Genomic DNA, 23,468 nt, shown 5'->3' on the forward strand with positions numbered 1-23,468 from the left:
TTATCTCGGACAGGATGTTTGATTCAATGTAACATTTCTTCTGTATGGTCTGAGCAACCGTTTCCTATAATTGGCTGTTGGGGAAGAGCTGAGGTTAAGGTGCTGCTCCGGGATAGATACGCATGTTGGCGTTTAATTCTCCGCTTGGGGGTTATTGTTCTGCAGCAGACATGAAGAGCACCTTATATGACGGTTGATATAAGTGTGGGACAGTAGGTGCACACCCGTGACCATACACAGCGCCTCAGCTGCCCGGAAGTCCGGGGAGATGAAATGAATATAAACAAATTCTCGAAACGGAGACAGAACCGGTTCTCCAGGGGTATAGAAAAAATATAATCTTTATTCCAAACAAACCGACGTTTCACAGATAAAGGTGCACAGGCGCAAACCTGGGAAGAGTGGTTCAGTGAGTAAAGACACTGACTGGCACTGAAAGTTTGGTTCAATTCCCGGTGTCGGCTCCTTGTGACCTTGGGCAAGTCACTTTATCTCCCTGAGCTTCAGGCACCAAAAACATAGATTGTAAGCTCCACGGGGCAGGGACCTGTGCCTGCAAAATGTCTCTGTAAAGCGCTACGTAAAACTATACAAGAAAAAACTATTATTATTATTTTATTAACTCATGACGTTTTTATTATTAATGCAGATGGTGAATATCAACACAATTCTCCTGTGTATCTGCGGTGGTCTCATTCTCGGCTCTCTGCTCATCGCTCTTCTCGTTCGGCGAAGTGCCACGGCAAAGATTTATTGGTACGAGAGTGTAGATATCATCAGAAATTTCCTCATGTCTCAGACCAAGGAGCAGAGGATCTTGGAGTTCGTGCTGCAGAACGCAGTGCGCGGCAGCCCCCAGAGCGTGGTGGACATTATCGATAAATACTGCGGCACGAAGGAATGGGCCATGAACGTGGGGGACGAGAAAGGTAACGGCGGGGGGGCTCCAGGGGTGCGCTCTGCGGCCTTCAAATGCAGGTGTAGCCCGGGTTATTGTAATGGAGGGCATGTTGGGCTATTCTGTGCTATCGCTGGATGTTGGGGTATATGTTGTGATATTGAATCCCGATATGCAGCGTTATCAGTGAGTGTGATCAAGCTGGCTACATCTGTACTAGATCTAAATCACGGGTGGCCAACTCCAGTCCTCAAGGGCTACCAACAGGTCAGGTATTCAGGATATCCCTGCTTCAGCACAGGAGGCACAGGTTTGGACTGAGCCACTGATTGAGCCACCTGTGCTGAAGTTGGGATATCTTGAAAACCTGACCAGTCGCCCAACCCCCACGCCCCCCCCTTCTTCGATCTAAATAAAAAATGATTTCCATGTTTGTATTGGGATAACTTGCAGTGTTTCGATATCCCAGTCTGCACTGTTCCTGTGGCCTTCTGGGTGAGCAGGGTTGCCCTTCAAACGAGAGGAAGGGGTCGGGGCCAAAGAATGAAAGCGGCAATCCAAGCCAGCGATTTTGTTTTTGCAGAGTACTTTTTTTTAACATTGTATTGAAGCTGGGGGCCCCCCTAGCTGAACCCCGATAATTAACGGGATTCAGCTGCTGGGACTCCCTACTTCCGGAGATACAGAGCTCCGTAGTAGGTGCCGGTAGCCGCTCGGCTAGGTGGGGAGCGCGTCCTGCGGGCCAATAGGAAGCCGTGACGTCACAGGCGTGGCTTCCTATTGGCCCACACGGCGCGGGAGCTTTAAAAAGCAGAGGGATGCCTGCACCCCCTCCGGAGGTAAGTATCTCTGGAAGTAAGGGGACCCCGCAGCTGAAATGAACGCGGTTTAGCTGCGGAGACCCCCTGCTTCAATTCTATGTAAAAACATAACAACAATAAAACAATCTATGTCTTGGATTGCTCCGTATTGGCAATAATCCGAAAACGCCTCTGCATATTACATTACGCCAACAGGGAGGTCTTGTTGTTGCTTGGGCGGCATTAAGTGGGCATTGTGATTGGCGTCTGTAAATACTGTGCAACTCCAATCTGTAAAGTAAGGCGCGTTGGGCAGTTGGACTTGTGCATGGTCTATTACAGAGCACGACATGGAAAGAACGCTATGGGTCCAACATCTTGTGCATCTCTGACACGTATCTCCCTCGCCTTTTGCATTGGCACTACCGTATATTAGAACACATCAATCGGTTGTATATAAAAACATCAAATATTACATGACATAAGGTTTCAATTTTTCAATGTCCACTTGTCCGTCAGAGAACTTTACAGCCCCGTTCCATAAAGATTACCCTGGGTGTTTTTTTAATAATAGTTTTGACCATGATTTTATTGATCACCTTTTTTCTTTTTTAAACTGTAGATTAAGGTGTGTGTGTGTGTGTCTTTATTTATATAGCGCCATTAATGTACATAGCACTTTACAGCAGTAATACACCTGATAATCACATAATTAACAAATAATACAAATAACAGGTCATGGGAATAAGTGCTTCAGACATAAAAGTAACATTTTGGAAGAGGAGTCCCTGCTCCGAAGAGCTTACAATCTAATTAAGCAATATCCTACATGTGTGTTTTTTAAATAAATCAGTTCTGTACTATGAGAAAGAGTAGCATTTAAAAAAAAAACTATTTTAAAGAAATGTTTTATTTATTCTAATGTAACAGGCATTTTTGTTCCTATAGCAACCATTTACAAAGTCACATCCCCTTCCCCTTCTGAAACAGCATCACCTTTTTGAGCCCTGCCCTCTTTAGCAGGGAACCCATTGAATCTATTGCCTGTCTGGTCACATGATCTTCCTCACAGAACTTTGGCTGTCAGTGCAGCAGAAGAGGACCCAAGATGTATTTAGTGAACCCCCAGCCGAATCTTCAGCGATATATTACAGGAGAACGGATCGATCGGCAACTTAGCTAATCACTTGTCAGTGTGCAGATTGTATTGATGCACATATTGAATGAAAAAAAATATATATTTTTTTTTAAAAACGACAGCTTGAACTGCAGCTTTAAGCAAACACATTTGTAAATGGGCACACACGGCACATATAAATGCTCACCAGGGATTGGCACTGATGCACGGTACTTCATTTTCAGGCCTGATCCTGGATAAAGTACTGAAAGAGACCGACCCATCAGTATTACTGGAGCTGGGCACGTACTGCGGATATTCTGCTGTCCGGATAGCTCGGCTCCTGAAGCCTGGAGCTCGCTTCTTCACCGTGGAGATGAACCCGGCTCACGCTGCAGTGGCCAAGCAGATGATTGAATTTGCCGGAGTTCAGGATAAGGTGTGTGTATATGTGTGTGTGTATGTGTGTATATATATGTGTATGTGTATGTATATATATATATATATATATATATATATATATATATATATATATATATATATATATATATATATATATATATATATATAATCTCTAAAGACAGAAATGCCCAGTGCTACATCCAAAGTGACAATTATACAGTACAATAATTCAGTGCTAATATTCTCATGAGTAAAGGTCACTTAGTTAAATCCTTTGGCCAAAGTGTTATAAACTATAAAGGAAAAACAACCGCTCATCCAAATACGTAGGAAATATATTTATAATGAACCAAAGGTGCTCAGAAGGATATATATCTTGTATATCAAGGTAGATCCCAAGAAAGGATCAAAAAGATTCCCTCATAGCAGAGCACTCATTGTATGGAGTGTAATAAACAGACTAACATTGGTCTATCAAAATGATATGTGTAGATTGGTCCAATTGTCCCATCTAAACCAAACTGGCCAGGAAAAAATAATAAAGTTTTATTCAAATATATATATTAAAAACATTCAAATCACATTCAAACATTAAAATAACCCCGTAGTTCAAGTGGCAGGATCAGCAAAATCTATAGAAATTGATTCTAATATCCATGTATTTACTGTCACTCTAAGCGTCTGATTATATAGACAAGGTGTCTTACTGTAAGACACCTTGTCTATATAATCAGACGCTTAGAGTGACAGTAAATACATTGATATTAGAATCAATTTCTATAGATTTTGCTGATCCTGCCACTTGAACTACGGGGTTATTTTAATGTTTGAATGTGATTTGTATGTTTTTAATATATATATTTGAATAAAACTTTATTATTTTTTCCTGGCCAGTTTGGTTTAGATGGGACAATTGGACCAATCTACACATATCATTTTGATAGACCAATGTTAGTCTGTTTATTACACTCCATACAATGAGTGCTCTGCTATGAGGGAATCTTTTTGATCCTTTCTTGGGATCTACCTTGATATACCAAAGCGTTATAAGCCTGCAGCCAACGTCACGGTATGACCAGTATGCAGCCACATCACGGCGTGACCAGTATGCAGCCACATCACGGCGTGACCAGTATGCAGGTCCAATCACTACCTGGTAAAATCCTAATTTTACCTCTGCTGGAGGGAGAATGACCACAGCGGGTCTGTCGTACACAGGAACATGGAAAAAAACTGTTAATTGGAAAGTAGGGAGGGGTGAGGAGCTTAAACCCTAGGAGGGGCCACGATGCAGCACTGGATGTAGCACTGGATGCAGCACTGGATGCAGCACTGGATGTAGCACTGTATGCAGCACTGGATGCAGCACTGGATGCAGCACTGGATGCAGCACTGGATGCAGCACTGGATGCAGCACTGGATGCAGCACTGGATGCAGCACTGGATGCAGCACTGGATGCAGCACTGGATGCAGCACTGGATGTAGCACTGTATGTAGCACTGGATGCAGCACTGTATGTAGCACTGTATGCAGCACTGGATGTAGCACTGTTTGGCCACGCTCAGCAGCTCTCCTTTTTGACACATGTATATGCTGTATATATGATGTGGTGGGATTTGGGGTTCTTGAGCTTGCTGTGATTGTGTGTCTGTGTGTGTGTATATATATATCTAGTTACGGTTGGTCAGGTGCCCGGCTTTAACCGGTGATAGTGCTGTGACAGTTGTAGGTATAAACAAAGTAAGTACCCCGCGGGATAAAGGGTTCCAGTGTTGATGTTGCCAAACTTGCATGCACAGTTGTACATTGTTTTCACTCGGTCTACTTAAAGCAGAGGTTCTCAACTCCAGTCTTCAAGTGTGAAAATTAGGTGAGCAACCACAAACAATTTATACGTGAAATAGTGATAGGTGATATAAAGGGGTAAAAAATGTGACCTGGTAAACTCGGAAGGAGCGTCTGCAGCTGCGGCACAGGGGATAGCTCAAATAACCCCTAATAGGAACAGAATACAGAAAAAACACAGCGCACAACGCTCATAGTGTATTAAAATTATAATGTGAATCAATAAAGAAGGTAAGTATTAGGCGTACATTTAAAACATATTTAACAGGCAATTGGAGGGTTAATGTTACCCATACACCACTCGGGACGGCAGTGTAAAGATCTTCAGTGTAGCAACACACCGCTCCTGCCGTCACGGTCACTTTCACTCAGGCTGTGTCCTGGATGATAATCAGCTCGGTCAAGATAGTTCAGCAGGGCTCACGGTACATGGTACACGCAGTGTCCTCAGGTTGGGGAGTCTTTACAGCAACACGGATCACGCTGTTCCACACTCCGATCCGGTATTTCCGTATCAGTGACGTCACTCGGGAGCGTCAGCGCGTCGTAGCCCTCCCAGACACCGTGAAGGCCCGCAATGAGATATTGCACAGTCCAAAGTTCATATAGCAGCTAGGATCTTAATTCCAACGCGTTTCGAGACATAGAAGTCTCTTCATCAGGGAATAAACTGATTATTCCCTGATGAAGAGACTTCTATGTCTCGAAACGCGTTGGAATTAAGATCCTAGCTGCTATATGAACTTTGGACTGTGCAATATCTCATTGCGGGCCTTCACGGTGTCTGGGAGGGCTACGACGCGCTGACGCTCCCGAGTGACGTCACTGATACGGAAATACCGGATCGGAGTGTGGAACAGCGTGATCCGTGTTGCTGTAAAGACTCCCCAACCTGAGGACACTGCGTGTACCATGTACCGTGAGCCCTGCTGAACTATCTTGACCGAGCTGATTATCATCCAGGACACAGCCTGAGTGAAAGTGACCGTGACGGCAGGAGCGGTGTGTTTCTACACTGAAGATCTTTACACTGCCGTCCCGAGTGGTGTATGGGTAACATTAACCCTCCAATTGCCTGTTAAATATGTTTTAAATGTACGCCTAATACTTACCTTCTTTATTGATTCACATTATAATTTTAATACACTATGAGCGTTGTGCGCTGTGTTTTTTCTGTATTCCAGTCTTCAAGACCTGCCAACAGGTCAGGTTTTCAGGGTATCCCTGCTTCAGCACAGGGCTCAGTTTTCAACGGAGCCACCTGTGCTGAAGCAGGCTCTTCGACTGAGCCACCTGCGCTGAAGCCTGGATATCCTTTAAATCTGACCTATTGGGGAGTCTTGAGGACTGGAGTTGATAACCCTTAACTTAAAGGATACATGCATCTACCATCGGTCAGTGTGAGCGGTCAGTGTGAGCGGTCTGTGTGTTTGTACTGTTGCAAATGTTACCGCAGCAATACCGGGTATTATTATTATTCTATGTTACCTAAAGCACGGGGTTCCCCCAGAGCTCAACAATGGTCCCCCTATGTCCGGGGAACCCCAAGTTCAGGAATGGCAAACCCGCGGTAGACGGACTGTCCACCAGGCAAACTGGGGAACAAATAGGCTATCAGGGGCAGCCGTGGTAGCTGTCCGTGGTAGCTGTCCGTGGCAGCTGCTCTCAGTACCACTTGTAGACTCTCGGTTGATTATATCGCTGCTGTAACATTCCTGGTAGTTACGCAGCTTAAGGGTTTTTTGCTATACTGGATTCACTTTAGATCACCCCGGCTTTAATGTGTGGATCCAAAACGTGGAACGTTTTCCTATTGTAGCTACAACTAAATCCCCTTTTTTGTGTAATTTTTTTTAAATACGTAAATGAAAACAAAGGTGCTAATTATATTTTAAACTCTTCAGTGGGAAAAGGTTATGCCATGTGTTACATCCCCCTCCAGCACTGAAGGTGTTAAATGTGAACTCTGAACTCTAACAGCAATACTGTGTATCAGTGCGCAGTGTGCTAGCAGCATGGATGCATGAATGAACAAGCAGCCAGTCTCATTACTGAAGCAACTTGACTTGTGGTAGTAGCAGCGAGATGTGAAAATGATACAATTAAACTGCAGCAAAGAAACCCAGCCCTACCCCGAGGTCACTACATTGCTGGGTGTTTTATGGCAAGCAACATTTTAAGTTGTTTCTCTGTCTGGGTTGTATCACTGGCTCCCACTCCTAACTGCCACTGGTTACATTGTGCAGTGTCCATGTCCCGTTCAATCGTGGAGGTATTAAAAGGTGCAGCGAGACGCCAACGCAGGGACAGCCTTCATTAAGGCTAAGGCCCCGCTGCATGCGTCCGCACAGCCGCCTTGCTTGCCGGCGGCGATCTGCGGTCTGCAGTAAACTTTTTTTGGCATGGGGGGGCGCGGCCATTGACCCCGGGGAGAGGGGTGGAGGAGGTTGTGGGTCCGTAGGAGGGCGGGTTGTGGGTCCAGGAGGACAGGGATAGATTGGGCCATCTACTTTGCACACACAGGCACACTTCCCTCCCAAGCCACATCCCACCTTTAGCTCCCCTCCTTCCCTCCTCATTGGCTGACTCGTGTACCACGTGACTCGTTAGCGCTTCTGATCACCAGAAGCTTGTAGCTCCGGCAGGCTGACGCGTCACAGCACGCAGTGAGCCACGTCGGAAGGAGGCAGCGGGGACCAGCACACTTGAGGTAAGGGGCTGGTGGCCCGCGCGCATGCGTGCCGCCGACCGCAGCGGGGCCTCAGCCTAACCCATTGCAATGCCGTCCCTTTCCAGGTACAGATCCTGGAAGGCACCACAGATGATATAATCCCCCAGTTGAAAAAGAAATATGAAGTGGACACTCTGGATTTCGTGTTTGTGGATCACTGGAAAGACAAATATACATCAGACACCAAACTCTTGGAGGTGAGTCGCCATCTTTTGTCAGACCTGTTCCCCCGCCCCTCCCAATGTCTCCGTGGCTTCAGGTATAGGTTGGTAACCGTACAATGCCGTATAAAATGAATTGTGCAGCTTGTCCCATACACTTTCTTTTAACGTAAGGTGCGTCACCATCCTCCTGTGACACGAGCGTCTCTAGGGCGCAGAATTCCTTCACGTTAGGAGCGCAAAGTCCAGTTCTCCTACTAGGAATTGGTTACAGATGCTGATCACGCAAGGAAGGTCATTCTAACCAAGGGGAGTGCAACTCCCGTCCTCGAGGGCCATCAACAGGTCAGGTTTTAAGGATATCACGGCTTCAGCACAGGTGGTGCAGTTGAAGACTGAGCCACCTGTGCTGAAGCAGGGATATCTTGAAAACCTGACCTGATGGTGGTCCTTGAGGATTGGTATTGCACTCCCCTGTTCTAACCCCATATAACGGAATATAAATCCGTGTCTCGGTCTGAAAGTAAGCCGATCCGCCCCGTGTATCCAATGAACCAGTGTAAAAAAGCAGCCGATCATGGTGACTATTCTGGATCCAGGCTCACTTGGGGCATGTGAGAAGATCCATGTAGCATAAACGCACCCCCTTTTTAAAGCACACAAAGTCCTTCTATTTTCTTCAACTTTGAGTGGTGTTAACAGAAATAAAAAAGTACTTGCATGTAGTTTGTGGTAGGATACTTCTCACAAGAGACATTTCCTAAGTGAGAGGAAGTGGCTTTTTTATCCGGGGAAGGTAAAAAGGAATCCCTTTCACAGGGAGCAGTGGAAGATGTGGCTACTCACTGTCTGCTGTTGTTAAGAGCGAGCACACTTTCCAGACAGGAACAAGCCAAGGGGCATTACAATAACAGAGAAGGACAGGGGGAGAGGGCTAAACCAATCTCAAACTATGCGCATTGGGAGGTTGCCAGGGCAACTGACTAGTGGCCTGTAGAAAAGGTGATATGTAACAGCTATGTTGCAATTTCACAGCAGCACTGGCTGCTAGAACAGGAAAAACATGAAAGCTTCCCTGGGGAGAGCTGGCAGCCGGAGAGCAGAGAAAGTACACCCAAAATAAACAATCCTGTTCCAGGACAGTGACCGGTTCAGCTTTTCAATGACAACTGTCAGAGGGTTTGTGTGTGAAGTTTCTTTGAGTGACACTCGGTGGTGTGAAATAAGGGGGTCTTTGAGTTTTGCACAACTAAGCTACCTGCCCTGGTTTGTACTCTGCCTAACCCCCTCTTCCTCTGCAGAGCTGCGGATTGCTTAGAAAGGGCTCCGTGTTACTTGCCGACAATGTGATCAAGCCGGGAGCTCCAGATTTCCTTAAATACGTCCGCACCTGCGGCCGATACGACTGCACCAATTACCCATCTCACCTGGAGTACATGGACACAGAAGATGCCCTGGAAAAGGCTGTGTTTAGGGGATAAATGTGTTTTTTTGTTCTATTAAAACTTTCGCTGTCAATGTGTTGCCCAGATTTTCTGGCAGTGAAAGGGTGGATAGGTATACAATAACCTCTTGAAATATAGTGATTTGAAGGTGATGTATTTATCCTGTCTCTAGACTATTACTATACAAATTGACTTTTTTTTTTAACGTTTGCTGCTTTCTAATAACAATGAAATAAAACCACAATCTTCTAAGCAAAAGTCTACGATAAATCAATAGGTATAACAGTATTAGTCAAAGGTAAAACCCTATGAAAAGTATTCAATCCCAATATACTGCAGGGGCACAGGGATCAAATACATCCTTTCCTTGATGATATCCTGGACCCTGGAGGGGAGTTTCCCAAATTTAGGGATTTAGGGCCTCATTCAGAAAGCGTTCATAAGCCACTTATCAAGCACTTATCACCCAAAATGCCTACTGCTAATCAGTAAGCAATGATAAGTGGGTGATAAAAGACTGAATTGCTCAAAAAAATTTAGTCATAAAAAATATCACAGAGGCAGCGGAGATAAGTCACTTATCACCACTTTTCAGCATGTTCATAAACTCGTGCAATTCTAGTAGCAGTAATTAGGCTATGAACGCATATAGCCGCTCTAGAATGGTGATTTTATCACAAAATCCTCACGCCAGAACGAGTTGGCGTGAAGGTGTTGGAAACCTGCAGAGAAGCGGCGAGATGGGACTTAGAAAAAAAATGCTTTTTTCCTGCGTAGGATTGATGCCGGGAATCTCTGGAGCTGATATCCATTAATATTAGCACCGGAGACCCCTGGCATGAATCCTGTGCAATAAAAATGCATTTATAGTAAACTTCATTACCATAGCGGATAGCCTCAGGGACCTCCTACTTCCCGAGATACAGGCCCCGTTATGGGGGGGGCCAGTATCTCCTATGCATTTAAATGTCCGCGTCACGTGACCATGGGAACAAAATGCATAGGCGATACCGGCACCCCATAATGGGGCCTGTATCTCGGGATGTAGGGGGTCCCTGAGGCTGAAACCAATGCAGTTCAGCTCAGGAGACCCCCTGCTCATCTAAACTACTAACAAAATTAAAATTTATACACAAATTTCGGGCGATATTTGCACGGGGAGAGACGGCTCTCTCAGAGCAGCTCTCTCTGCAGCAGATACAACTCGCTGAGTTAGGCCTTTTCAGAGGGTCGTTCATCAGATCACCAGCTAATCGCCCGTTCTGTGAATTTTGCTATGACAGGTAATGAAGGCTTTCTGATACTGTGATAGCAACGCTCATAAAAAGGGTGATTTAAATGGCCCGGTGATTTTTTTTATGAACCTTCTCTGAATGAGGCCCTTAGTTTACTAAGGGGCGCTAAACCATATAGCACCTTCAAGGGCCATTCAAGCAAATGGGCTGTAAGGTGTCTTATGACTAACCACTGTTTAGTGAACAAGGCCCATAATGTTGTGCATACATTAGCTGAGGAACACTGCTCATTTGCATGTTATTTCCCAGAATCCCTGGCTGCCGTGGAAGCAGTGTATGCTAAGAGCTAATGCGGAAGGGCAGGTCTGAGGCGTGTGAATGTGCTCACACGTGGGGATTTCTATTTGCTGTAAAATAATACAGAAAACAGAAGCCTTTTATATAATGCCAACTCTGCCTGAATGAGACCAGGATTACAATAGTGTCCCAGCATTTGCAGCTGTACAATGTGGCAGGTTCTCATCAGGCTGGGATAGAGGTCACTGCAGCTCACATACCACTGACCCTCTGAGCTCACGTTGTACAAGTCTGTAACACGCCGCGCAGCACCTTCTTCCCCATCAGGACTTTGGGCTTAAAACATTTTTTTTTATCTGCCAAATCTCTCCAGTCTGAACATGTTGAAACCGTATCATGGGAACAAGGAACAGAAAGGCGCAGACCAAGCTTCTTTTAACAGCTTATCAGTATCATTTCCTTAGAAAGATTCCATTTACTGGGTGTATGTATCATTTCATGTTCACCGTGCCAGCAGCGCACACAGCCCTTTACACCATGACCATACAAGGAAAATAAAGTACAAACAGTGGGGATCAGATAAAGGGAGGTTCTTCCCAGAAGAGCTTACTTATACAGCTCAACCCCCTTATAACGCTGTGCTTGGGGTCCAAAGAATCACATCGCGCTATAAGCGGATCGCGTTAGAAATAATGTACAGTTGTACGCATTGTACAATAAAGTATTTAAGACACCAATAATCGTGTTGTAAAGTATTCATAAATACGAAAATTGGGAGCCACGCTCACATCGCGTTATAAGCGGATTCGCGTTGTAACGGGGTTGAGCTGTACTTTATGCAAAATGAATATTTCACCTGCACGTTAGATACTTCTGTTTATACGAAAGAGCACAAATTAAACGCTCCAACACCTACAAACTGAAGGTACCAAAACCAGAGAAAAGGAAGTACAAAAATATGATAAGAGAATAACAATATTACTCTAATAATGCTACGTTCTCTAGAGCTGCTAAGGGGTACACAGTATAAATCCCTGCACTCGGGTATACCAGAAAAAAATCAATGCTTTATTACAAAAAGAATATTAAAAACAAACCGTTTAAAAACGTTATTTATATTATCTGTTATTTATATGATTACCACATGTATTACTACAGTGAAGCGCTATGTACATTAATGGCGCTATATAAATAAAGACATACAATACAATCCTCTCCTAACAAGTCTGCACAAACAGCACAATATACACAATGACCATGCACTCGCACTAATCTACACTGGCCTAAATCCTGTACCACCTGCAACAAATACTCAACAAGGACTTTACTTTTTGTGTTGGACTAAAAGGAAGACCGTTAACGATGTTGATGCCTGGCAAACAGTCTGATCAACAAAAACAGCGGTAGTTGGACTGCAGAATTATCTTTAAATACTCACACTTGTCCGATTGTTTAAAGAAGGTGTCAATCGGCTGCTACATGTAACCTGTGAAACTGCCCCCAGGTCACATTTGTCCTAGGAGGGTCCGAGAGGCTGGAAACGTCCCATTGAGACAGTTTGAGGATGTCATTGTATCTTCTGTTCAACCAGTCACACGGGAGATTTACAGGTCCCTCGTTAATCCCCTCAATGTTCGGGGGAGGGGGTAGTTTCGTTCTGTTCAGGGCGGTACTTTAAAGCAGGGGGGTGCTCAACGCCAGTCCTCAAGCCCCCCCCCCTGTGCTCAATCAGTCCCTGCTTCAGCACAGGTGGCATAATCAGTGGTTCAGTCGTTGACTGAGCCACCTGTGCTGAAGCTGGGATATTCTGAAAACCTGACCTGTTTGCGGGGGGCTTGAGGACTGGAGTTAAGCGCCCCCCCCTGCTTTAAAGGATCAGGTCTGCCTAGATAAAAAAAATTCTTATCCCTCCTCTTTCTTTTTTGCATGTACGTGAAGTGCGGGGTCTCCGGAGTGGGGTCTCCCTGCTTCCTGGCTAAGGTGCTGCCAGTTCCTCTCCTCCAGGAGAAACAAGATGGAGGTTCAAATCCCCCCCACGTCTCACGGACCAATAGCAAGCCCTGCGGTCAGTCGTCGTGGCTTCCTATTGGCCCACATGACGCGAGTGATTTAAAGGAGCACGACTTTAAAAATCCTATCTGTTGTTATTTTTTTATGAATCAGTTCTGTAGTATTAGATAACACGCGCTGCTGCATTTGGAGTGAGTTATAATGTACTAAGCATCCTTCCCTTTTGGTTTCTATAGCAGGCTCTGGCACACCTCTGAGCCCTCTTGCAACAAATGATCACAACCAGGAAAGTGTTGCAGTGTTCCCAGCAGGAGACTGTATGTGAGCTGAAAGCTCCAACAATAGACATTGTTACCCTTATACCGTAGCTGTTGCATTTCACTGACTGAAGGATTGATTCAGCGGCAGCCATTTGGTTAGCCCAAAGATCAGGATATTCACCGTTCGATCGGCAGCTTACGATAATTCGTTTATATTAAAAAGGTAATCGAATGCTGCATAGATTTAAAAAAAAATTTTTTAAATGCTTCTTCCAACCTCGAGATACCGACAGAACCCCCCCCCCCCGGTAAATATCTCAGGAAGCAGGGGGTCCCCGGATCTGAAATAACCACGTTTCTGCTGCGGGGACCCCCTGCTTCCTGTACATGCTGAAAAAAAGGGGGCATGTAACTTAGAGTATTCATTTAAACTAAAGTCAGTAATATATGGAAGTGGACCTGCACACACTGGCGAGCTCAGGGGCGCCCAGCACTGAGACAGGTTAAGGAGAGGAGAGGTGGAGCCTCACACAGGTAGGTGCCTCAGGCCTCTTAAAAATAATGGAATGCTGATAAGTAGCTCCTTGCCATTCCTTGTGAAGTCGCACTCACCGAGGTTGGTGTGTTATAAAACGGCCCTGGAATTGACACGGAGGCTTTAGGTGAAATAACGCATATTTCTGGGGTTCCGGGTGAGTAGGAAAACCAATATTGCACCGTTCTTCTAAACGGGTTACTACATTGTTTCTTAGCAGCATGTGTGTATGTTCTTAAATGTGTGCTTTGTATGTGCTGGACCATGCTGCATGTATCGGTAGTGAGCTATAATAATGTTTTTATTGCAAGATATTGTATTAGAATAAGGTTTGTAGTGAAGGGGGCAGGTTTGGGAAGCGGAAGGGGCACCACCAAAACTCATTAAAGGGAAAGAATTCAGGGGCTTTTCAAACTAAATCGAGCGGTGGAAATCCTTTAATCTGATTTCACGTTTATTTTCTGGGATTTCTCAGAGTATGCAATATACTTACTGTTTTCTATAGAATTAGTTAAGGCGTCATTATTAATGTATGATATTATTTATAACGTAGCAATTTATTCCACAATGCAGTACAATAACGTAAATAAAGTCAGGATGGTGCAGTGATTACAAAGGTGCAGTGATGAGGGCAGAATAATAAAGCTTGTGTAAGAAAACCTCATCTCTTTACATGAAGATTTCTCCGTAATTAAAAGCTGCTGAAGTATTGGAAAGTTTGGTGTGTGATTTGAAAAAGTTAAAGCAACAGTATAAGTGACAATGTGAGAAATGCACTGTGAGAAAAACTGCCTGGGGTCACAAGGGAGAACCGGAGAGTCTGCTAACTAATCTGCCACACTCGCATGTCACTCGCATGTCACACACCCGTGGGACAGGGAGAGGGGGCACAATGTGGAGAGACAGGTCAATAGCATCTCCTTCATTGGCAGAGGAGCGAGTAATGCATTCATTTTCAGTGAAAGGGTTTTAAAAAACGAAGCAGCAGGTATATACGGTGCTGTGCGCTTAACTTTGCAGGCACAAGACGTAGCTTCCCCCAAGAGTTTGCATTTTATTATTACAAAAGACTGGGAGATGGTGACTTGGCTGAGTTTGCGAATCCAGCGCAGTGACCCTGAAGTCACAAACACAGGGGAACGATACACAGGAGAGCACCCGGCATTGGAATAAACCCAGGGACAAAAAGCTACACAACTGAAGGAGAAAAGTGCAGAAGGCGGCAGCCCTTCTCTTGGGCCTATATTCACTAAACTCCATTTAATCTCTCGCCCTCCAGCAAAAGTCCTATTTCAGGGTCTGGGAGTAACGCCAGAGTTAAATATGACAAAGCAGCAGTTCCCCCACACCCATTTTTGGAACTGTCTTTTTACAGAAGTGGGAGTGGGAGGTCCTGTAGCTTCCGGGGACCCTTTGGCTCCAAAGATAATTTCCAAAGTAACATTAAAGATGGCTGCCTGTGTTGTCCAGCAGAAGGCCAAGATATGTTCTGATCCCATTTGGCTATTAGCCAATCGGAGTGATGGTTGGATAGCAGTCTTGTTGATTACCCAAAATGGATTGGAAACACTGGCACATTTAAAAATGGTAAATATTTCGGGAACCAGAGGTTTCCCCAGAGCTAAATCTGGCACAGTTCAGCTTTAGATTCCAATTCTGTAAAAACCAAGATAAAAAATGTACGAGGGATTACTGCTTTAACGTGGAAACTCAAGCACTTTATTTTTTTTTACATAGGATTGAAGTTTGGGGTCTCTGGAGCTGAACCCCATTAATTTCGGCTCAAGGGATACCCTGCTTCCAGAGATACCTCCTTAGTAATTGCCGGTAGCCGCTCGACTAGCAGGTATCGCGTAATAGCCGCTTTTCAAAGCTCCTCCGTCTTGCGGGCCAATAGGAAGCTGCGACGCCATCCGGTTCGGCTTGCTATTGGCCCCCGTGGCGCGGGACCTTTAAACTTGAAAGCCCAGTTAGCTCGGCCAAAGAGGCTACCGGCACCTACTGCGGAGGTAAGAATCTCTGGAAGCAGGGGGTCCCCGGAGCGGAAACTAACGGGGTTCAGCTCGAGACCCCCTGCTTCAATCCCGTGTAAAAAAAAATGAAACATTATTACCCGGCATTAACCGGATTCAGAACAACGGACAGCAAACCCAAACCCCCCCCACCCAGAAAAAACCTATGCTCTTTAAAACCTAGTTACCATCACGTTATTTGCTGTATTGTGTTCTGATTAACATAGTTACATAGTTACATAGTAGATGAGGTTCAAAAAAGACGTACGTCCATCAAGTTCAACCTGTGCTAAATTTAGACAACAGATACTTTATCCTATATCTATACTTACTCATTGATACAGAGGAAGGCAAACATAAAACCCCAGTGACATATCATCCAATGATATCTCATAAGGGGGGAAATAAATTCCTTCCTGACTGCAAGAATTGGCAATCGGATTAATCCAGTGTTAAACTCATGTTGAATTAGCCAACAGAGCTTAATGAACCCGGGACTTTTTCTCCACCCTCTGAAAGACTTAATGAGCTGCGTCCCTAAGCTCGCAGCACTTCGTTACTACAGAGAGTCTTTCCCACGGAGTCCGAGTGACAGTCTCATCGTCCATCAAATATCCCGGTCCTCAGCTCTGATTAAATTCATTGTCTGCCCGTCTGGTGTTTGTACAGTAGCATAAATATAATGACACGAGGCCGCATCCGAACAACCCTCTTTGCACAGACAACGGCAGCCCCCCACAGTCCAAGTGATCAGGGTTCTTGGTTCTGTGGTCATTTCTCTCCAGTGATACGGACTGTATATTAAGATTGTAAAAGCAGCACCCATTTAGAGCGCTAGAACAGAGACATATTAAGACGGACACCCTGCAAACGCTCAAGCACAACCTGAACATTCAGGAGATCCTGACCCAGAACAACCTCTGCTTTGATCCATCGCCTTGCGACGTGACTAACGAGATAAGCAGTGTGACGGAGTAATTACGATTAACGGTCACTTAATGCGCTGCCACAGCCCGGTAACCACTGACGTGCAATAACAATGTAACATTTTTTAATAGGGTTTTGTTGTAGGTTGTGATACATTTTAAGGAACCACCATTTGCGTTCTTCATAGAGAAAATTCTAGTGTACTGGGGTTTCCAAACCTCGTCGGTTTCTTCGAATGTAACCGAATCAATGAAGAACGCTCATATTGCTTCCATAAGAGTCATCACATCCAACGATTACCTATTTCCAGGACCGGTACATTTTTAATAGCAAACGTGTGATTTAAACATTAGTCCCTAAATGCAATGATCTTGCATCCTATTTGATGCTCACACAACCAAAAGAATCCCTCTCGGAGTTGTGACATCGGCGCGCACACACTGTGGTATCTAATATGATGTTATTCTGACCACAAATGGTCCTCTTCTCAGCTCTCTTGCTGCAGTTCTGCCTAAATATTTCCGAAGAACGGTCCGAGGATCACGGTCTGCCATGGCTGAGACGGAGCAGAGGATCTTGGACTTTGTGCTGGAGAACGCAGTGCGCGGCGACCCCCAGAGCGTGGTGGATCATATAGACCAATACTGCAGCCACAAGGAGTGGGCCATGAATGTGGGCGATGAGAAAGGTAAAGACACAGAAAACCGCTACACTGAGACACCAATAGTCCAGCTGGTGGCTTCTCACCCCAGTAACACACTCCTGCTCCCTTGAGCGCTGCTGTTGTAGATTCCAATCCACCTTCTGGATGCATGATCATTCTAGGCAACCTTTTAGTCGACACTCATTGCTGGTGGTAACAAACCAATGGAAGAGTCTTGTTGGCGTGGGTGCTCAGTGCATTCACCAAGTAAACCCAATCGCTGAGTCTTCAGTCTAGAATGGCCGACCTAAACGGTCTAAAGGAATAGATATTAGGAAAACAAACAAACAGAGCTAGGAATATAGTAGAACCCCATACTCAGGACTGGTATTTACTGATTTCTTAACTGGTTAGTCCTTTACCTGTGACTCTATGACAATAACTTATAATGTTATCTTGTTAATTAATCAAACAAGTATTATGAAGCCTTAACTTCCCCTATTGCTCTACTGCTGAAACTCCAACACAGGCCCTCATTCTCGCCCGTCTTGTCTATTGTAACCTTCTACTGTTCGGCCTTCTTGCTGCTTATCTGTCTCCCCAAAAATCACTTGACTCCCTCCTAATTCAGTTTCCGCATCTTTCCTGCTGAAATCCCTCTCCTGGCTTCCTATTTAATTCCGTATTACACACAAAATTCTCCTCTCTTTTAAAGCTTTACACTCAGCTGTAATTTCTCCCTATATAGCTGCCTGACTCTTACGTTCTGCTTAAGAATGTTTTCGGTCTACTCCAGTGTTTTTCAACAGGGGTGTCCTAGGAACCCTCGAGTTCCTTGAGCACCCCTAAAGGGTTCCCTGCAATTCTCAGGTCATTTGAAAATTGTACCAAATACAGAAGAATTTACAATGCATCTGATCTCAGACGCGCTATTAGAGAGGGTTGGGGTTCCTTGCAATGCATCTGATCTCAGACGCACTATTAGAGAGGGTTGGGGTTCCTTACAATGCATATGATCTCAAACACTATTAGAGAGGGTTGGGTTTCCTTACAATTCATCTGATCTCAGACGCGCTATTAGAGAGGTTCAGGGTTCCTTACAATGCATCTGATCTCAGACACTATTAGAGAGGGTTGGGGTTCTGCAGAATTTCACAAAATAATTATAAGGTGCCTTAAATAAAAATAAATAAAAAATAGGGTTAAAAAAACCACTGGTCTACTCCTTTTGTACCTAAAAACCTCTCACGTACTGCCCCATGCCTCTGGAATGCAGATCCCCTCAATATCTGACTGGCACCCTCGCTACACCTTTTAAGACCTATTTTAAAACACACGGTAAAGCATTTGGGTAGCTCTGCCAGCTGATACTATGCATCTCATATACATTAACAATGACCCCTTGCAGAAACACACTTACTAGAACACACCTATGGTCTCTGTACTTAACACTTTTAGATTGTAAGCTCTTCGGGACAGGGACTCCTTTTCCTAATGTTACTTTTATGTTGAAGCGCTTCTTCCCATTATTTTGTCACGTGTGTTACTGCTGTATAGCGCTGTATACATGGATTGCGCTATATAAATAAAGATATACATACAGGCCAACCCCGTTACAACGCAAATCCGCTTATAGCGCGATGCAAGCGCGGCTCCCAATTTTCATATTTATGAATACTTTACAACACGGTTATTGGTGTCTTAAATACTTTATTGTACAATGCATATAACTGTACATTATTTCTAACGCGATCCGCTTATAGCGCGATGTGATTCTTTGGACCCAAAGCACAGCGTTATAAGGGGGTTGAGCTGTACTTTAAAAGTTGCTGGGAGCAATGCACATCTGTAGAGTCTTCATTCCCATTGTCCCTAGAATCCCACTGCAGACCCAGCTAATCTGCGGCTTAGAACCTTCTCATGATGCCCTCGCTGGTTCATGATTGATGTTTGGGGCACAGAGAGTGCGTTTAAAAATGTAGGTGTCCCTGTTCTGGAAGGCAGCAGAGCAAGATTCTGTTATCAAGGTGAAGAAGCAATTTCGATACGGTCTTCAAAACGTTTATGTGGAAATCTTATTTCAAATAGGTCCCTTTCTCCAAAATGAAGTAAAAGAGTAGGGTCGTATATATGAATACGGGTAGTTGGGAGTTTTCAGCACCACCAGGCAGCGTTAGTATGAAGTTGGGTAATAATCACATTGTGGCACTTTGGGTGCATTATTGGTGGGAAGCAGGGGGTCACTGGGAACCCCTGCTTCCTGAGATACCTGAGATGGTCCGTAGGCCATGCCGGTAGCAACTCCAGCTGGGAAAGCAATATGGCGGCTTAAATCTCCCATGGCACAGGATCCAATAGGAAGCCACAACGTAATGCGTTGTAACTTCCTATTGGGCCGCATGCTGCAGGAGATACTTGTCTGCGTAGCGCATGCTGGTATCAGGGGGTCCGCACAGCTGAAATTATCGGCCAGAAGTTTTTATTTTATTTTGAAGTGAAACTTCTATGCTGGCACACACCATATGAAAACTTCCCTTGGAGTAAATTGGCTTGCTGGTGACGGAAGTGCACTCCCGGAAGTGACGTCACGGGTGGCAGAAGAGGCCTCTCGCGCACGGCACGCCTGCACAGTAGGCGCCGCCGATGGCTTGGCGTATGGAGCACAGGTGGACGACACACACACAGACACACACACACACAAGGAATTCACAGTTACTATACATATAAAAGAGCAAATAGGTAAAACGGGGGGTGTGCCGAGCACGCGCGTTCTAAGTCAAACTTCTTTGCGTTTCGTCACTGAAATTGTGTTTTGATTTTTTAATTAAAACCATCACAAATACAATTTCTGTGACAAAACTCAAAGAAGTTTGACTTAAAATGCGCATGCTCGGCGCACACACTTTGGAAAAAAAAAAGGAAATTCTCCTTTAAAAAGGAACAGTGGGCGTGTCAAAATGATCATATTGTATGTGGAAAGAGGTGTTCTGCCTCTGACACTGAGACGGTTATTATAACACGCTCCTGTTTGCTTCTCCTTCAGGCCTGATCCTGGATAAAGTACTGAAAGAGACCGACCCGTCAGTGTTACTGGAGCTGGGCACGTACTGCGGATATTCTGCTGTCCGGATAGCTCGGCTCCTGAAGCCTGGAGCTCGCTTCTTCACTGTGGAGATGAACCCGGCTCACGCTGCAGTGGCCAAGCAGATGATTGAATTTGCCGGAGTGCAAAACACGGTATATATATACAGCTCTTTGCTTTAGGAAATATGTGTGGGTGAAATGCAAACTGCAAGCTAAATCGTGTCTGGTTAGATTAGCGTTCTCTTATTGCAAATGTTCAGTTCCAGCAAGTAAAAGTTTCCCTAGCTGTGAGTGGACTGAACGGGAGATGTGTTACATGATCAGCAGTGGGATGTGCAAACCACTGTTTTTATGAGCAGAGCCAGGTATTTTCCCTAAATGAACGAATTGACATAGGGCAAAATGTTCCTATATAAGGAATTCTGAAACCCAGGGACCTACGGCTTCAGCATGATGTGTGCCGAAGTTTACACAGCTTGGCCTAGAAAAGGAAGCATCATTCCATAGATAGAACCTTCTAGGGTTTGTAACCATCGTTCATGGCTGATTGTGAAGCTGCTACTTGTGAAATACATGTGTTGGAACCTGTATCGCAGGATCCTCAGTTGCTCAAGTAGTTAAATGCCTGGTGAGCATTATATGCCGATGTTGGTAATAATTCCATTGACGAGAGACTGGTTCAGCACAATGCAATACTTTGATACATTGCTTTCCAGGTGCAGGTCCTGGAAGGTTCCACAGCAGATTTCATTCCACAACTGAAGACCAAATATGAAGTGGACACTCTGGACTTTGTGTTTCTGGATCACTGGAAGGACAGATATATCATAGATACCAAACTGTTGGAGGTGATTCCCCATAACGCCTCTTCTGTGTGTTGATGTTTAATGATTTTGATAGGGTGGCAGAGTAAGGCAACCGAGTATTAAATCCCCTGTTATCCAAAACTAGGTACAGACCCTGTATCCAATTTATTGAACGGTGAATATTTTGCCTTGGATAACATGTAGGATGGGAGTGTAAGTGATGATATATACATGCTTTTCTCATTTATGATATTGGATGAGAATTCATGCGGCAGATTGCTAAATTCCCCAGAAAGAGATTTCTATTACATGTTTAAGGAGATTTTTTTTTTTTTTTTTAAGAATCAAAATAAGGGATAATTCTCTGATTCTGCTCAGTTAAAACCATCAACTCTTCCGTGGTCAGCATGTTCTCTATTCCGTGTGCTGTTCTTGCATGTTACATGTTCCATCTCTCCCGCTCCGCAGGAGTGTCAGCTGCTGAGAAAAGGTTCGGTGTTGTTGGCGGACAATGTCGTCTATCCCGGGATCCCCGATTTCCTGGAACATGTCAGGACCTGCGGCCGGTACGACTGCACCAACTACCCATCTCACGTCCAGTACATGAATAAAGAAGATGCCTTGGAAAAGGCCGTGTTTAAGGGTTACCTGTGACAATGTTACAAACAGGATTCACAGAAGACCGAACATAGCGCCGTGTTGGCAAAAAAACAAAACCCCACTCACACAGACGCATTTATAATTGTTACAGCTGCTGGGAGAAGGCCTAACATTCCGAGAACATCGGGCACTTTTCCTTGCGCCTGGTTGGGAGCAGTAAACGCAGACAGAATAGAATCGCTCTAATACAGATGGAGCAGGCTGTGAGATTCTGGGCCCACCCTGCCATGAGTCCTGTGCAAAGGTTGGGATATTCTGCATGTAACAGGGATATGTTCTGCCATCACCGGCTACATGCAGGTTATATAAATGGAGCCAAGTCTGACCGCATCTCAAGTCCAATTTGCAGGCAGTAAAAACAACGTTTGCCAACTACGGGCCTTATTGTTTCCAAAATGGGTATGTTTTAGTTTTCGCCAACAGAATGGCACTGGTTTGGTTGACAGTTACAGTAAGCGAGCGGTTTCCCTGCAGATGTGCTTGTACCGGGAATAAAATACGTGAATGCTGAAAGTGTGAATCTGAACGCCTTTCTGGATTGTTTTTTGCTGCCAATTTGGTTTTACCACGATCCTAAAATACCAGCGTTAAACGGTACACACTGCCTGCGGATTCTGGCCTGGCAGGAAGGGGGGGTAGGGGGGGTGTATCTTAAAAAAATAGAAACAATAATTGTTAAATAACAGTATACAAAGTACATGATATGGTGCGCTGAATGTGGGTGCGCTGAATGTGGGTGTGCGCTGAATGCGGGTGTGCGCTGAATGCGGGTGTGCGCAGAATGAGAGTGTGCTGAATGCGGGTGTGCGCTGAATGCGGGTGTGCACTGAACCTCGGCGTGTTGAAACTGGATCAGTGGTAGAATAAACGGCAGCAGAATTCCTAAAGCCAGGAAACTCATTCTGAGGTTTCAGTGACTTTTATAGATGCAAGTACAAAAAAGTGTATATAATAAAGCTCTAGCCCAGTGAGCTTTCACTCTAAGACTGGGAGAATTCTGTGCTCATTTGCATGTCATTACCCAGAATTCCTGGCTGCAGTGGAAGCACTGCTTGCGAAGATATTATGGGGAAAGGCAGGGTTGCAGACCTGAGACATGCAAAGGCACCCCAAGTGGTATTATTATTTACGGGAGATCAAATAAATCAGACCACTTTGATTTAAATATTCAACACTGAATTCCTGATCCTGTTATTAGTGCCCAGAGCTTTCCAACCCTCAGGATTTCATCTCCCAGTAAGCAAACGAGACTTGTGTAACCCTCCCTACCCGCTGCTACAGGGGGTCACAGCAGACTGGCAGTGCCAAGTGTCTCAGGCCTTTGCAGGGTGCTAGGTAGGTGCAGGCTGGGCGTGGGTTAAAAGATGGAGGCACCATCTAAAACACTTCACATGAACTGACCTAGACAAACACTCGTGGCAATAACTCTCAGGGCTTCATCCCCTGGTAGGCCCCACTCTGATCCAGGGGAGATGCATGGCAAGTACCCAGTGAAAATTAGTGAATGGAAACCGCTTGCAGGGAGATTAAGACGCAGTAAGAACCTACGGGCAAGTTCAATGAGAGCACAGGCTGCGGTTAGGGGCAACCCTGTGAGAT

The 23,468-nt window shown here is 44.9% G+C and overlaps 2 protein-coding genes across 6 annotated transcripts in view; both read left to right on the forward strand.

Moving 5' to 3' along the window:
* The window catches only part of LOC142464911 (catechol O-methyltransferase-like), a 38,569-nt gene extending 28,911 nt beyond the window's left edge, over positions 1-9,658 (forward strand). For all 5 annotated transcript variants that reach the window (XM_075568567.1, XM_075568570.1, XM_075568568.1 and 2 more), the window contains exons 2-5: positions 650-929; positions 3,061-3,254; positions 7,860-7,991; positions 9,257-9,658. In XM_075568567.1, the coding sequence (XP_075424682.1) occupies positions 650-929; positions 3,061-3,254; positions 7,860-7,991; positions 9,257-9,436 (786 nt within the window). In that variant the 3' untranslated portion in view covers positions 9,437-9,658. The remainder of the gene's footprint in view (positions 1-649; positions 930-3,060; positions 3,255-7,859; positions 7,992-9,256) is intronic.
* A 3,981-nt stretch (positions 9,659-13,639) lies between these two features.
* LOC142464912 (catechol O-methyltransferase-like) lies at positions 13,640-22,389 on the forward strand. Its single transcript, XM_075568571.1, has 5 exons — positions 13,640-13,894; positions 17,168-17,364; positions 20,363-20,556; positions 21,120-21,251; positions 21,678-22,389. Exons 2-5 carry the CDS (start codon positions 17,229-17,231, stop codon positions 21,861-21,863), a joined length of 648 nt encoding a protein of 215 aa, XP_075424686.1. The 5' UTR covers positions 13,640-13,894; positions 17,168-17,228; the 3' UTR covers positions 21,864-22,389.
* Positions 22,390-23,468: the final 1,079 nt, after the last annotated feature.

Source organism: Ascaphus truei, chromosome 13 (assembly GCF_040206685.1).
Source record: "Ascaphus truei isolate aAscTru1 chromosome 13, aAscTru1.hap1, whole genome shotgun sequence".
Taxonomy (NCBI): Eukaryota; Metazoa; Chordata; class Amphibia; order Anura; family Ascaphidae; genus Ascaphus; species Ascaphus truei.